This window comes from Leptopilina boulardi, unplaced genomic scaffold (genome assembly GCF_019393585.1).
Source record: "Leptopilina boulardi isolate dan_hultmark-lab unplaced genomic scaffold, ZJU_Lbou_2.1 LbouV2_260, whole genome shotgun sequence".
Taxonomy (NCBI): Eukaryota; Metazoa; Arthropoda; class Insecta; order Hymenoptera; family Figitidae; genus Leptopilina; species Leptopilina boulardi.
Genome location: NW_026137819.1, coordinates 511,234 through 527,754, shown reverse-complemented (window position 1 = coordinate 527,754; position 16,521 = coordinate 511,234). Strand labels below are relative to the sequence as shown.

General features: G+C 24.6%; 1 protein-coding gene across 3 annotated transcripts in view; it reads right to left on the bottom strand.

Annotated features, from left to right (window-relative positions):
• LOC127281026 (phytanoyl-CoA dioxygenase, peroxisomal-like) overlaps window positions 1–16,521 on the bottom strand; it is a 62,031-nt gene that overhangs the window by 1,538 nt on the left and 43,972 nt on the right. For all 3 annotated transcript variants that reach the window (XM_051304505.1, XM_051304507.1, XM_051304506.1), the window contains exons 2-3: window positions 2,719–2,870; window positions 2,392–2,628 (exon numbers count right to left, since the gene is read on the bottom strand). In XM_051304505.1, the coding sequence (XP_051160462.1) occupies window positions 2,392–2,628; window positions 2,719–2,861 (380 nt within the window). In that variant the 5' untranslated portion in view covers window positions 2,862–2,870. The remainder of the gene's footprint in view (window positions 1–2,391; window positions 2,629–2,718; window positions 2,871–16,521) is intronic.

Here is a 16,521-nt window from a genome sequence, read left to right as displayed (position 1 = left end):
AATTTTGAAACAAAATATCTTTTTTTTTAGTATAGAAAGTAGATCTTCTTCAAATCTTCTTTATTTCAATTATTTAACTCAAAAATTTAATTATCTAAAAGCATTTTTCAAATAAAAAAAAATTGGAATTTAATTTTTTTATGTGATTTCTGATAAATTTTTCATCAATAGAAATCACTAAAAATTTCTCTTATTATAATTATTGTCTGAAATTTAATACAATCTTTTAAAATTCAATTATTTTATAAAATTTCAATTAAAATTCAATTAAATTCTCAAATTTCAATTGAACTTCAATTCCAATTCAATTATTTTAAAAAATTTCAATTCAAAATTATATAAAATTCAATTATTCATAAAAATTTTAATTCAAATTCAACTAAAATTTAATTCTTTTCAAAAATTTCAATTCAAACTCAACGACAAACAATTATTTTCAAATTTTTCAATCCAAAATCAACCAAAATTCAATTATTTTCCCAAATTTCAATCCAAAATCAACTAAAATTAAATTCTTTTCCAAAATTTTAATTGAAATTCAATTATTTTCAAAAATTTAAATTCAAAATCAACTGAAATTCACATATTTTCAAAAAATTAATTATTTCAAAAATTTTTCATCTAAAATTTATTGAAATTTTAGAATTTAATTATTTTCTAAAATTTAAATTTAAAAACTTCTAAAACTTTCCATCTAAAATTTTTTAAAATCAATTAAAAATTTAATTCTTTTCCAAAATTTTAATTGAAATTCAATTATTTTCCAAAATTTCAATTGAAATTCAATTATTTTAAAAAATTTCAATTCAAAATAAACTAAAATACAAATCTGAAACCATTTTTCACTCAAAAATTTATTTAGAAATTATTTTTTTTTGTCTTCAATTTCTAATAAATTTTTTATTGAAATCATCAAAAATTTTTAATTAAAAATCAAATAAAATTCAATTATTTTAAAAAATTTCAATTAAAATTCAATTACTTTCCAAAATTTAAATTCAAAATTAACTAAAATTTAATTACTTTAAAAAATTTCAATTAAAATTTAATTATTTATAAAACTTTTAATTCAAAATTAACTAAAATTTAATTATTTTCGAAAAATTTCAATTCAATATCAAGTAAAATTCAATTCTTTTCCAAAATTTCAATTGAAATTTAATTATTTATAAAACTTTTAATTCAAAATCAACTAAAATTTAATTATTTTCGAAAAATTTCAATTCAAAATCAACTAAAATTCAATTCTTTTCAAAAATATCAATTGAAATTCAATTATTTTCAATTCAAAATCAACTAAAATGCATTTTTTTCAAAAATTTTAATTCAAAATTAAAGAAAATTCAATTATTTTTAAAAATTTCAATTAAAATTTAATTATTTTCAAAAATTTTAATTCAAAACTAACTAAAATTCAGTTATTTTCCGAAATTTCAATTAAAATTGAATTATTTTCAAAAAATTTTATTTAAAAGCTTCTAAAATTTCTTTCTATTTTTGTCTGCAATTTGTAATAAATTTTTTAGTGAAATCAGCCAAAAATTTTATATTAAAAATCAATTGAAGTTCAATTAATTTCAAAAATATTCTAAATCTTTGAAAATTTAATTACTTTTAAAAAATTTTATCTAAAATTATAATGATAAATTATTTTTAGTTCTGTAAAATTTAATTATTATCTGAAAATTAACAAAAATCTTTTGAAATTCAATTATTTTAAAAAATTTTAATTTTAACTCTTTTAAAATTATTATTATTTAAAAAAAAAAATTTTATTTAAAAATTTGTAAAACTTGATTAAGTATTGCCTGAAATTTTTTTTCACCATCAAAACTAAAAACTATGACAAAATTTTTAATTCGAATAAATTGCTTAAATTAGACTTGAAAAAATTATAAAAATGAAAGTTTAAGATTTTTTTTTATAAATTTATCCTACTTAAATGAAATTTTGAAAATTTATCTTTTAGTTTGATTATGAAATAGAAATAAATTTTCTTGATAATATTCATTAGAGAATTATTCTCATTACAAAATTAATAAAATGAATTTAATATCTATTAACATTAGTTATTTAAAGTAAAATATTTATTAGCCAATTTTAAATTTTGTTAAAATAAAAAAAATCGACTTTTTCGTATTATAAATCGACAAAAAAGACTTCTTTTTTTTTTGTTTTGGAAAATAAATCGACTAAAAAGACTATTATTTTTGTGACTTAAAGTCAATTCGTGGCCTGAAAGTAAAAATTAAAATAATACAAATTGCATTTAAATGTAATTAAAATTAAACTTTTAAATTAATTTCAATTAAAATCAAATTTAAATATTTATTGAATTAATATTTGAGTGAAAATTATATTTTTCCTTTTTTTTTTGTTTGGAAAATTTACCTTGAACTACCAAAACCAATATCAGGTGGTTTGGCAATTAACATTGTGTGCATTGCCATAATATTTGGTCCAGTGAATGATTCAACAATGTCTAAAATATCTTTATGTTCAATATATTCCCTTAGAACATCATCAAAAACAAAATCTTGAATTTTGTTAACTGACTTTCGATCATTAACATCTTTCATTACTACCATTGTTCCCTTTGGTAATTTACCAGAAGCAATTTCTTCAAATCTATACAAAGAAAAAAACCATACAAATAATTTCATTAATAATAATAATAATAATAATAATAATAATAATAATAATAATAATAATTTTTACCTCTCATCACATCTTTTCAAGACATCCATAGGCATTAAACGGGGAAATAAAATAAAACCATTTTCTTCGTAAAAAATTCTCTGACCCAAACTGAGTTTTCCAGTGTCATGTGTCAATGTAAAGGGGATTTTTGACGAATTCATGATTTAAATCTGCAAACACAAAATTTACGTATGTTTTTATTATTATTTTTTAATTTTATTTGTTTATTATTATTATTAGCAAAATTAAACGCACGCAAGCGCGCCAAATTGAGTATTTAATTGTTTGTTATAAAGAAATTAAAGATTAATATTATCAATAATAATTTAATTTATTAGAATATTATTACATATTAAATGATAATAATGAAAATTATATACAGGCCTCGGATTATACGACTTTTTTAGACTTTTTTCAAAAATACGACTTTTATCGACTTATTTTAATAAAATGCGACATTTTTTTTTTACATTTGAAAAAAAATGTAAATAAAATACATTTTTTAGTATAAAATGTAGATCTTAAGATCTTCTTCAATTCAATTATTTAACAAATTTTGAACTAAAATGATTCTTCATTAAATTAATTATTTTTAATAATTTTAATGAAATACATCACAAATTCAATTATATATCAAAATTATTTTTCAAATTAAAATTTTTATGAAATTTAACAATTGTTTATAATTTAAAAAAAAAATATCACAATAAAATTGAATTATTTTTTAAAAATTTCAATTCAAAATAAACTAAAATTCAATTATTATCCGAAATTTTAATTCAAAATCAATTAAAAATCCAATAATTATCCAAAATTTTCAATTTAAAATTTAATTATTTACCAAGTTTTCAATTTAAATTGAAATAAAATTCAATTATTTTCTAAAATTTCTATTTAAAATTAATTATCCAAATTTTCAATCAAAAATAAAATTCAATTAAATTATTATCAAAAATTTCAATTAAAATTCAATTATTTCCAAAAAAAATTTCATTTCAAAATGAACTGAAATTCAATTATTTTCCAAATTTAAAATCAAAATTAAATTTCATTATTCTCAAATATTTGAATTCAAAATTAATTGAATTTTCAATAATTTGAATTTTAAAGCATCTAAAATTTAATTATTTCTAAAATTTTCCATCAAAAATTTTTTTTTTTGAAATTTAATAATTTCAATTATAACTCTAAGGAAATTCAATTATTTTCAACTATTTTAATAATATTCTTTGAAAATTCAACTATCTGAAAGCAATTTGCAATGAAAAAAAAATTTAATTTCAATTTCTGTTTACAATTTTTAAATAAATACTTCAATTATTTTTGTTAATTTCAAATAAAATAAAATTCAATTATTTTCAAAAAATACAATTCAAATTCAACGACAATTCAATTATTTTCAAATTTTTTAATCCAAAATCAAACAAAATTCAATTATTTTCCCAAATTTCAATCCAAAATCAACTAAAATTCAATTAATCTCCAAAATTACAATTCAAAATCAATTAAAATTAAATTATTTTCCGAAATTTAAAATTCCCAAATTAATTAAAATTCAATTATTTTAAAAATTTTTAATTCTGAATTAATTAAAATTCAATTATTTTTCAAAAATTTCAATTTAAAATCAAGTAAAATTCAATTCTTTTCCAAAATTTCAATTGAAATTCAATTATTTTTTTATGAAATTTAATAATTGTTTATAATTAAAAAAAAAAAATTAGCAAATAAAATTACCAAAAAAATTTCAATTCAAAATCACTTGAAATTTAATTATTTTCTCAAAAAATTTCCATTTATAAACTTTTAAAATTTAATTATTTCAAAAAAATTTTCATCTTAAATTTGTTTTCAAAATTTAATAATTTCAATTATAACTCTCTCTCTCTCTCATGAAATTCAATTATTTTGAATGATTTTTATAATATTCTTCGGAAATTCAATTATCTGAAAGCAATTTGCAATGAAAAAAAAATTTTAATTTCAATTTCTGTCTACAATTTTTAAATAAATACTTCAATTATTTTTGTTAATTTCAAATAAAATAAAATTCAATTATATTCAAAAAACACAATTCAAATTCAACGACAATTCAATTATTTTCAAATTTTTCAATCCAAAATCAAATAAAATTCAATTATTTTCTAAAATTTTTATTGAAAATTAATTATCCAAATTTTCAATCAAAAATAAACTTAAATTCAATTATTAACCAAAATTTCAATTAAAATTCAATTATTTCCCAAAATTTTCAATTCAAAATGAACTGCAATTCAATTATTTTCCAAATTTAAAATCAAAATTAAATTTCAATATTCTGAAAAATTTCAATTCAAAATTAATTGAATTGTCAATAATTTGAATTTAAAAGCATCTAAAATTTAATTATTTCTATAATTTTCCATCGAAATTTTTTTTTTTTAAATTTAATAATTTCAATTATAACTCAAATTCAATTATTTTTAACTATTTTAATAATATTCTTTGAAAATTCAACTATCTGAAACCATTTTTCAATTAAAAATGATTTTCAAATTATTATATTTTGTCCGCATTTTCTAATAAATTTTTAGTGAAATCATCTAAAATTTTAATTACAAAACACTTAAAGTTTCAATTAATTTCAAAAATCTCAATTTTTAATCATTGAAAAAATTCAATTAAATTTAAAAAATGTTTTCCAAAAATTGTTTGATAAATTATTTTTAGTTCTGTAAAATTTAATAATTGTTTGAAAATTAATAATATCTTTTGAAATTTAATTATTTCTAAAAATTTCAACTTTATCCCTGCGAAAAGGATTATTATTAAAAAAAAATTTTTTTATTTAAAAATCTGTAAAATATTTTTGTTAAAATAAAAAACAAATTCACTTTTTTTTGGAATATAAATCGACTAAAACGACTTTTTTGTGTCTTTAAGTTGATTCGAGGCTTGTGTTTTTATAATTAATATTTAATAGATATTCGTTGGCCCCTGGTAACTTAAAAATTAATTTTTAAAAATTAATTTTTTTTCAAATTACTATCTTGTACAAAATTTCCTGGCGCATCTTTTTTCTCATCATAAATTTTTTGTATTTGTATACAATTTTTGAATCAATATACAAGTTTAAAAAAAATTTCGTTGGTAAACGTTGTGTACTTCAGCTTCGTGAATTGAATTTTCGAATTTGGAATTTTAAAGAAACTTATTCCTAAATTTGGAAACACAATTATACAACTTTGGCAAAAATGAGAAAAAGAATTGTCAAAAATTTGACACGTCATAAGATTACTATTTAAAAAAACACGTGAAATCAGAAAAGGCCAATTTCAAGTTAGGACAGAAGGACAGACCAAGCATTTTATTATTATATAATAATAATTTTTTTATTATTATTTTTATTACTATAAAAAAATTTGATCGTAAATTTAAAAATTGAATTTTAAAAACAAATGAAAATTATAAATGCCTCGAAAATTGTGAATGGTCAAATTTTTGAATTTTTGCTCTTAAATATTCTGTAAAACGAAATTTCTGTTAAATAATAATAATAATAATAATAATAATAATAATAATAATAATAATAATAATAATAATAATAATAATAATTCAATAAAATAAAAAATACAAAATTCAACTAAAAATAAATTCTAATTAAAGTCTATAAATTAAATTAATTTTGTAGCTTTTCGAATTTTCGTCTCGAATTTTCAAATAATATTAAAATAAATAAAAATTAATAAAAATGCCCAAAAAAATTCAAAAGACATTTTCAAATTAAATAAATAAAAAATAATTAGGTGTATTTTTGCGATTTTTACTAATTTATAAATTTTTGCATGAAACTGAAACTGGCACCCAGTTATCAACTTCAAGTTAATTTTTGAAAAAATTTATGTTGGTAAGAACTTTTAAACAAATGAATGAAACATCAAACAGTTTGACAGTACTTGCGCAAGTTACGCAAATCCTTAGGTTATAATTTGAAAACAAAAGAATTAAATTCAAAAACATTCAAACCACGTCATCAAACACTGAACAGAAATATATGATTAACAAAAATAATAATAATAATAATAATAATTATAATAATAATAAAAAAACAAAAATAATCTTCTGTCATACAAAATAAACTAAATTTGAGAATTTCAAAAATATAAAAAATACGACAACTCAAAAAGTGTTTTTTTCCGGAAAATTGCAAAAAAAATTCGAAAAAAATTCATAACTTTCGCCTTGACGAAAATTAAAATATGAATTATTTTTTTTCAGCTTCCCCTTACTCCTAGAAAGTACGAAAAAAACATTAGAAGACGGTACGCGGACATCAACCCCTTCAAAAAATGTTTTTTTCCGGAAAATGGCAAAAAAATTTCGAAAAAAATTCATAACTTTCGCCTGGACGAAAATTAAAATATGAATTATTTTTTTTAGCTTCCCCTTACTTCTATAAAGTACAAAAAAAATATAAGAAGTCGGTACGCGGACATCAACCCCATCAAAAAAAGTTTTTATCCGGAAAATTTCAAAAAAAATTCATAACTTTTGCCTTGACGAAATCTAAAACATAAAATAATTTTTTTTAGCTTCCCCTTACTCCTAGAAAGTACGAAAAAAACATTAGAAGACGGTACGCGGACATCAACCCCTTCAAAACATGTTTTTTTCCGGAAAATTGCAAAAAAAATTCTAAAAAAATTTATAACTTTAGCCTTGACGAAATCTTGAACATAAAATAATTTTTTTTAGCTTCCACTTACTCCTACAAAGTACGAAAAAAACATTAGAAGACGGTACGCGGACATCAACCCCTTCAAAAAATGTTTTTTTCCGGAAAATTGCAAAAAAAATTCGAAAAAAATTTATAACTTTCGCCTTGACGAAAATTAAAATATGAATTATTTTTTTTTAGCTTCCCCTTACTCCTACAAGTACATAAAAAATATAAGAAGACGGTACGCGGACATCAGCCCCATCAAAAAAACGTTTTTATCCGGAAAATTTCAAAAAAAATTCATAACTTTTGCCTTGACGAAATCTAAAACATAAAATAATTTTTTTTAGCTTCCCCTTACTCCTAGAAAGTACGAAAAAACATTCGAAGACGGTACGCGGACATCAACCCCTTCAAAAAATGTTTTTTTCCAGAAAATTGCAAAAAAAATTCGAAAAAAATTTATAACTTTCGCCTTGATGAAATCTTGAACATAAAATAATTTTTTTTAGCTTCCACTTACTCCTACAAAGTACGAAAAAAACATTCGAAGACGGTACGCGGACATCAACCCCTTCAAAAAATGTTTTTTTCCGGAAAATTGCAAAAAAAATTCGAAAAAAATTTATAACTTTCGCCTTGACGAAATCTTGAACATAAAATAATTTTTTTTAGCTTCCACTTACTCCTACAAAGTACGAAAAAACATTAGAAGACGGTACGCGGACATCAACCCCTTCAAAAAATGTTTTTTTCCGGAAAATTGCAAAAAAAATTCGAAAAAAATTTATAACTTTCGCCTTGACGAAATCTTGAACATAAAATAATTTTTTTTAGCTTCCACTTACTCCTACAAAGTACGAAAAAAACATTAGAAGACGGTACGCGGACATCAACCCTTTCAAAAAATGTTTTTTTCCGGAAAATTGCAAAAAAAATTCGAAAAAAATTCATAACTTTCGCCTTGACGAAAATTAAAATATCAATTATTTTTTTTAGCTTCCCCTCACTCCTAAAAAGTACGAAAAAAACATTAGAAGACGGTAAGCGGACATAAGCCCCTTCAAAAAATGTTTTTTTCCGGAAAATTGCAAAAAAAATTCGAAAAAAATTCATAACTTTCGCCTGGACGAAAATTAAAATATGAATTATTTTTTTTAGCTTCCCCTTACTTCTATAAAGTACAAAAAAAATATAAGAAGTCGGTACGCGGACATCAACCCCATCAAAAAAAGTTTTTATCCGGAAAATTTCAAAAAAAATTCATAACTTTTGCCTTGACGAAATCTAAAACATAAAATAATTTTTTTTAGCTTCCCCTTACTCCTAGAAAGTACGAAAAAAACATTAGAAGACGGTACGCGGACATCAACCCCTTCAAAAAATGTTTTTTTCCGGAAAATTGCAAAAAAAATTCGAAAAAAATTTATAACTTTCGCCTTGACGAAATCTTGAACATAAAATAATTTTTTTTAGCTTCCACTTACCCCTACAAAGTACGAAAAAAACATTAGAAGACGGTACGCGGACATCAACCCTTTCAAAAAATGTTTTTTTCCGGAAAATTGCAAAAAAAATTCGAAAAAAATTCATAACTTTCGCCTTGACGAAAATTAAAATATGAATTATTTTTTTTAGCTTCCCCTTACTCCTAGAAAGTACGAAAAAAACATTAGAAGACGGTACGCGGACATCAACCCCTTCAAAAAATGTTTTTTTCCGGAAAATTGCAAAAAAAATTCGAAAAAAATTTATAACTTTCGCCTTGACGAAATCTTGAACATAAAATAATTTTTTTTAGCTTCCACTTACTCCTACAAAGTACGAAAAAAACATTAGAAGACGGTACGCGGACATCAACCCTTTCAAAAAATGTTTTTTTCCGGAAAATTGCAAAAAAAATTCGAAAAAAATTCATAACTTTCGCCTTGACGAAAATTAAAATATGAATTATTTTTTTTAGCTTCCCCTTACTCCTAGAAAGTACGAAAAAAACATTAGAAGACGGTACGCGGACATCAACCCCTTCAAAAAATGTTTTTTTCCGGAAAATTGCAAAAAAAATTCGAAAAAAATTTATAACTTTCGCATTGACGAAATCTTGAACATAAAATAATTTTTTTTAGCTTCCACTTACTCCTACAAAGTACGAAAAAAACATTCGAAGACGGTACGCGGACATCAACCCCTTCAAAAAATGTTTTTTTCCGGAAAATTGCAAAAAAAATTCGAAAAAAATTTATAACTTTCGCCTTGACGAAATCTTGAACATAAAATAATTTTTTTTAGCTTCCACTTACTCCTACAAAGTACGAAAAAAACATTAGAAGACGGTACGCGGACATCAACCCTTTCAAAAAATGTTTTTTTCCGGAAAATTGCAAAAAAAATTCATAACTTTCGCCTTGACGAAAATTAAAATATGAATTTTTTTTTTTAGCTTCCCCTTACTCCTAGAAAGTACGAAAAAAACATTAGAAGACGGTACGCGGACATAAGCCCTTTCAAAAATTGTTTTTTTCCGGAAAATGGCAAAAAAAATTCGAAAAAAATTCATAACTTTCGCCTTGACGAAAATTAAAATATGAATTATTTTTTTTTAGCTTTCCCTTACTCCTACAAGTACATAAAAAATATAAGAAGACGGTACGCGGACATCAGCCCCATCAAAAAAAGTTTTTATCCGGAAAATTTCAAAAAAAATTCATAACTTTTGCCTTGACGAAATCTAAAACATAAAATAATTTTTTTTAGCTTCCCCTTACTCCTAGAAAGTACGAAAAAAACATTAGAAGACGGTACGCGGACATCAACCCCTTCAAAAAATGTTTTTTTCCGGAAAATTGCAAAAAAAATTCGAAAAAAATTTATAACTTTCGCCTTGACGAAAATTAAAATATGAATTATTTTTTTTAGCTTCCCCTTACTTCTATAAAGTACAAAAAAAATATAAGAAGTCGGTACGCGGACATCAACCCTTTCAAAAAATGTTTTTTTCCGGAAAATGGCAAAAAAAATTCTAAAAAAATTTATAACTTTCGCCTTGACGAAATCTAAAACATAAAATAATTTGTTTTAGCTTTCATTTACTCCTAGAAAGTACGACAAAAACAATAGAAGACGGTACGCGGACATCAACCCCTTCAAAAAATGTTTTTTCTGGAAAATGGCAAAAAAAATTCTAAAAAAATTTATAACGTTCGCCTTGACGAAAATTAAAATATGAATTATTTTTTTTAGCTTTCATTTACTCCTAGAAAGTACGACAAAAACATTAGAAGACGGTACGCGGACATAAGCCCCTTCAAAAATTGTTTTTTTCCGGAAAATGGCAAAAAAAATTCGAAAAAAATTCATAACTTTCGCCTTGACGAAAATTAAAATATGAATTTTTTTTTTAGCTTCCCCTTACTCCTAGAAAGTACGAAAAAAACATTAGAAGACGGTACGCGGACATAAGCCCCTTCAAAAATTGTTTTTTTCCGGAAAATTGCAAAAAAAATTCATAACTTTCGCCTTGACGAAAATTAAAATATGAATTTTTTTTTAGCTTCCCCTTACTCCTAGAAAGTACGAAAAAAACATTAGAAGACGGTACGCGGACATCAGCCCCATCAAAAAAAGTTTTTATCCGGAAAATTTCAAAAAAAATTCATAACTTTTGCCTTGACGAAATCTAAAACATAAAATAATTTTTTTTAGCTTCCCCTTACTCCTAGAAAGTACAAAAAAACATTCGAAGACGGTACGCGGACATCAACCCCTTCAAAAAATGTTTTTTTCCGGAAAATTGCAAAAAAAATTCGAAAAAAATTTATAACTTTCGCCTTGACGAAATCTTGAACATAAAATAATTTTTTTTAGCTTCCACTTACTCCTACAAAGTACGAAAAAAACATTAGAAGACTGTACGCGGACATCAACCCTTTCAAAAAATGTTTTTTTCCGGAAAATTGCAAAAAAAATTCGAAAAAAATTTATAACTTTCGCCTTGACGAAATCTTGAACATAAAATAATTTTTTTTAGCTTCCACTTACTCCTACAAAGTACGAAAAAAACATTAGAAGACGGTACGCGGACATCAACCCTTTCAAAAAATGTTTTTTTCCGGAAAATTGCAAAAAAAATTCTAAAAAAATTTATAACTTTAGCCTTGACGAAATCTTGAACATAAAATAATTTTTTTTAGCTTCCACTTACTCCTACAAAGTACGAAAAAACATTAGAAGACGGTACGCGGACATCAACCCCTTCAAAAAATGTTTTTTTCCGGAAAATTGCAAAAAAAATTCGAAAAAAATTTATAACTTTCGCCTTGACGAAATCTTGAACATAAAATAATTTTTTTTAGCTTCCACTTACTCCTACAAAGTACGAAAAAAACATTAGAAGACGGTACGCGGACATCAACCCTTTCAAAAAATGTTTTTTTCCGGAAAATTGCAAAAAAAATTCGAAAAAAATTCATAACTTTCGCCTTGACGAAAATTAAAATATCAATTATTTTTTTTAGCTTCCCCTCACTCCTAAAAAGTACGAAAAAAACATTAGAAGACGGTAAGCGGACATAAGCCCCTTCAAAAAATGTTTTTTTCCGGAAAATTGCAAAAAAAATTCGAAAAAAATTCATAACTTTCGCCTGGACGAAAATTAAAATATGAATTATTTTTTTTAGCTTCCCCTTACTTCTATAAAGTACAAAAAAAATATAAGAAGTCGGTACGCGGACATCAACCCCATCAAAAAAAGTTTTTATCCGGAAAATTTCAAAAAAAATTCATAACTTTTGCCTTGACGAAATCTAAAACATAAAATAATTTTTTTTAGCTTCCCCTTACTCCTAGAAAGTACGAAAAAAACATTAGAAGACGGTACGCGGACATCAACCCCTTCAAAAAATGTTTTTTTCCGGAAAATTGCAAAAAAAATTCGAAAAAAATTTATAACTTTCGCCTTGACGAAATCTTGAACATAAAATAATTTTTTTTAGCTTCCACTTACCCCTACAAAGTACGAAAAAAACATTAGAAGACGGTACGCGGACATCAACCCTTTCAAAAAATGTTTTTTTCCGGAAAATTGCAAAAAAAATTCGAAAAAAATTCATAACTTTCGCCTTGACGAAAATTAAAATATGAATTATTTTTTTTAGCTTCCCCTTACTCCTAGAAAGTACGAAAAAAACATTAGAAGACGGTACGCGGACATCAACCCCTTCAAAAAATGTTTTTTTCCGGAAAATTGCAAAAAAAATTCGAAAAAAATTTATAACTTTCGCCTTGACGAAATCTTGAACATAAAATAATTTTTTTTAGCTTCCACTTACTCCTACAAAGTACGAAAAAAACATTAGAAGACGGTACGCGGACATCAACCCTTTCAAAAAATGTTTTTTTCCGGAAAATTGCAAAAAAAATTCGAAAAAAATTCATAACTTTCGCCTTGACGAAAATTAAAATATGAATTATTTTTTTTAGCTTCCCCTTACTCCTAGAAAGTACGAAAAAAACATTAGAAGACGGTACGCGGACATCAACCCCTTCAAAAAATGTTTTTTTCCGGAAAATTGCAAAAAAAATTCGAAAAAAATTTATAACTTTCGCATTGACGAAATCTTGAACATAAAATAATTTTTTTTAGCTTCCACTTACTCCTACAAAGTACGAAAAAAACATTCGAAGACGGTACGCGGACATCAACCCCTTCAAAAAATGTTTTTTTCCGGAAAATTGCAAAAAAAATTCGAAAAAAATTTATAACTTTCGCCTTGACGAAATCTTGAACATAAAATAATTTTTTTTAGCTTCCACTTACTCCTACAAAGTACGAAAAAAACATTAGAAGACGGTACGCGGACATCAACCCTTTCAAAAAATGTTTTTTTCCGGAAAATTGCAAAAAAAATTCATAACTTTCGCCTTGACGAAAATTAAAATATGAATTTTTTTTTTTAGCTTCCCCTTACTCCTAAAAAGTACGAAAAAAAAATTAGAAGACGGTACGCGGACATAAGCCCTTTCAAAAATTGTTTTTTTCCGGAAAATGGCAAAAAAAATTCGAAAAAAATTCATAACTTTCGCCTTGACGAAAATTAAAATATGAATTATTTTTTTTTAGCTTTCCCTTACTCCTACAAGTACATAAAAAATATAAGAAGACGGTACGCGGACATCAGCCCCATCAAAAAAAGTTTTTATCCGGAAAATTTCAAAAAAAATTCATAACTTTGGCTTGACGAAATCTAAAACATAAAATAATTTTTTTTAGCTTCCCCTTACTCCTAGAAAGTACGAAAAAAACATTAGAAGACGGTACGCGGACATCAACCCCTTCAAAAAATGTTTTTTTCCGGAAAATTGCAAAAAAAATTCGAAAAAAATTTATAACTTTCGCCTTGACGAAATCTTGAACATAAAATAATTTTTTTTAGCTTCCACTTACTCCTACAAAGTACGAAAAAAACATTAGAAGACTGTACGCGGACATCAACCCTTTCAAAAAATGTTTTTTTCCGGAAAATTGCAAAAAAAATTCGAAAAAAATTCATAACTTTCGCCTTGACGAAAATTAAAATATGAATTATTTTTTTTAGCTTCCCCTTACTTCTATAAAGTACAAAAAAAATATAAGAAGTCGGTACGCGGACATCAACCCTTTCAAAAAATGTTTTTTTCCGGAAAATGGCAAAAAAAATTCTAAAAAAATTTATAACTTTCGCCTTGACAAAATCTAAAACATAAAATAATTTGTTTTAGCTTTCATTTACTCCTAGAAAGTACGACAAAAACAATAGAAGACGGTACGCGGACATCAACCCCTTCAAAAAATGTTTTTTCTGGAAAATGGCAAAAAAAATTCTAAAAAAATTTATAACGTTCGCCTTGACGAAAATTAAAATATGAATTATTTTTTTTAGCTTTCATTTACTCCTAGAAAGTACGACAAAAACATTAGAAGACGGTACGCGGACATAAGCCCCTTCAAAAATTGTTTTTTTCCGGAAAATGGCAAAAAAAATTCGAAAAAAATTCATAACTTTCGCCTTGACGAAAATTAAAATATGAATTTTTTTTTTAGCTTCCCCTTACTCCTAGAAAGTACGAAAAAAACATTAGAAGACGGTACGCGGACATAAGCCCCTTCAAAAATTGTTTTTTTCCGGAAAATTGCAAAAAAAAATTCATAACTTTCGCCTTGACGAAAATTAAAATATGAATTTTTTTTTAGCTTCCCCTTACTCCTAGAAAGTACGAAAAAAACATTAGAAGACGGTACGCGGACATCAGCCCCATCAAAAAAAGTTTTTATCCGGAAAATTTCAAAAAAAATTCATAACTTTTGCCTTGACGAAATCTAAAACATAAAATAATTTTTTTTAGCTTCCCCTTACTCCTAGAAAGTACAAAAAAACATTCGAAGACGGTACGCGGACATCAACCCCTTCAAAAAATGTTTTTTTCCGGAAAATTGCAAAAAAAATTCGAAAAAAATTTATAACTTTCGCCTTGACGAAATCTTGAACATAAAATAATTTTTTTTAGCTTCCACTTACTCCTACAAAGTACGAAAAAAACATTAGAAGACTGTACGCGGACATCAACCCTTTCAAAAAATGTTTTTTTCCGGAAAATTGCAAAAAAAATTCGAAAAAAATTCATAACTTTCGCCTTGACGAAAATTAAAATATGAATTATTTTTTTTTAGCTTCCCCTTACTCCTAGAAAGTACGAAAAAAACATTAGAAGACGGTACGCGGACATAAGCCCCTTCAAAAAATGTTTTTTTCCGGAAAATTGCAAAAAAAATTCGAAAAAAATTCATAACTTTCGCCTTGACGAAAATTAAAATATGAATTATTTTTTTTAGCTTCCCCTTACTTCTATAAAGTACAAAAAAAATATAAGAAGTCGGTACGCGGACATCAACCCTTTCAAAAAATGTTTTTTTCCGGAAAATGGCAAAAAAAATTCTAAAAAAATTTATAACTTTCGCCTTGACGAAATCTAAAACATAAAATAATTTGTTTTAGCTTTCATTTACTCCTAGAAAGTACGACAAAAACAATAGAAGACGGTACGCGGACATCAACCCCTTCAAAAAATGTTTTTTTCCGGAAAATTGCAAAAAAAATTCTAAAAAAATTTATAACTTTCGCCTTGACGAAATCTTGAACATAAAATAATTTTTTTTAGCTTCCACTTACTCCTACAAAGTACGAAAAAAACATTAGAAGACGGTACGCGGACATCAACCCCTTCAAAAAATGTTTTTTTCCGGAAAATTGCAAAAAAAATTTATAACTTTCGCCTTGACGAAAATTAAAATATGAATTATTTTTTTTAGCTTCCCCTTACTTCTACAAAGTACAAAAAAAATATAAGAAGTCGGTACGCGGACATCAACCCTTTCAAAAAATGTTTTTTTCCGGAAAATGGCAAAAAAAATTCTAAAAAAATTTATAACTTTTGCCTTGACGAAATCTAAAACATAAAATAATTTGTTTTAGCTTTCATTTACTCCTAGAAAGTACGACAAAAACAATAGAAGACGGTACGCGGACATCAACCCCTTCAAAAAATGTTTTTTTCTGGAAAATGGCAAAAAAAATTCTAAAAAAATTTATAACTTTCGCCTTGACGAAAATTAAAATATGAATTATTTTTTTTAGCTTCCCCTTACTCCTAGAAAGTACGAAAAAAACATTAGAAGACGGTACGCGGACATAAGCCCCTTCAAAAATTGTTTTTTTCCGGAAAATTGCAAAAAAAATTCATAACTTTCGCCTTGACGAAAATTAAAATATGAATTTTTTTTTTAGCTTCCCCTTACTCCTAGAAAGTACGAAAAAAACATTAGAAGACGGTACTGGGACATAAGCCCCTTCAAAAAATGTTTTTTTCCGGAAAATTGCAAAAAAAATTCATAACTTTCGCCTTGACGAAAATTAAAATATGAATTTTTTTTTTAGCTTCCCCTTAATCCTAGAAAGTACGAAAAAAACATTAGAAGACGGTACGCGGACATAAGCCCCTTCAAAAATTGTTTTTTTCCGGAAAATTGCAAAAAAAATTCATAACTTTCGCCTTGACGAAAATTAAAATATGAATTTTTTTTTTAGTTT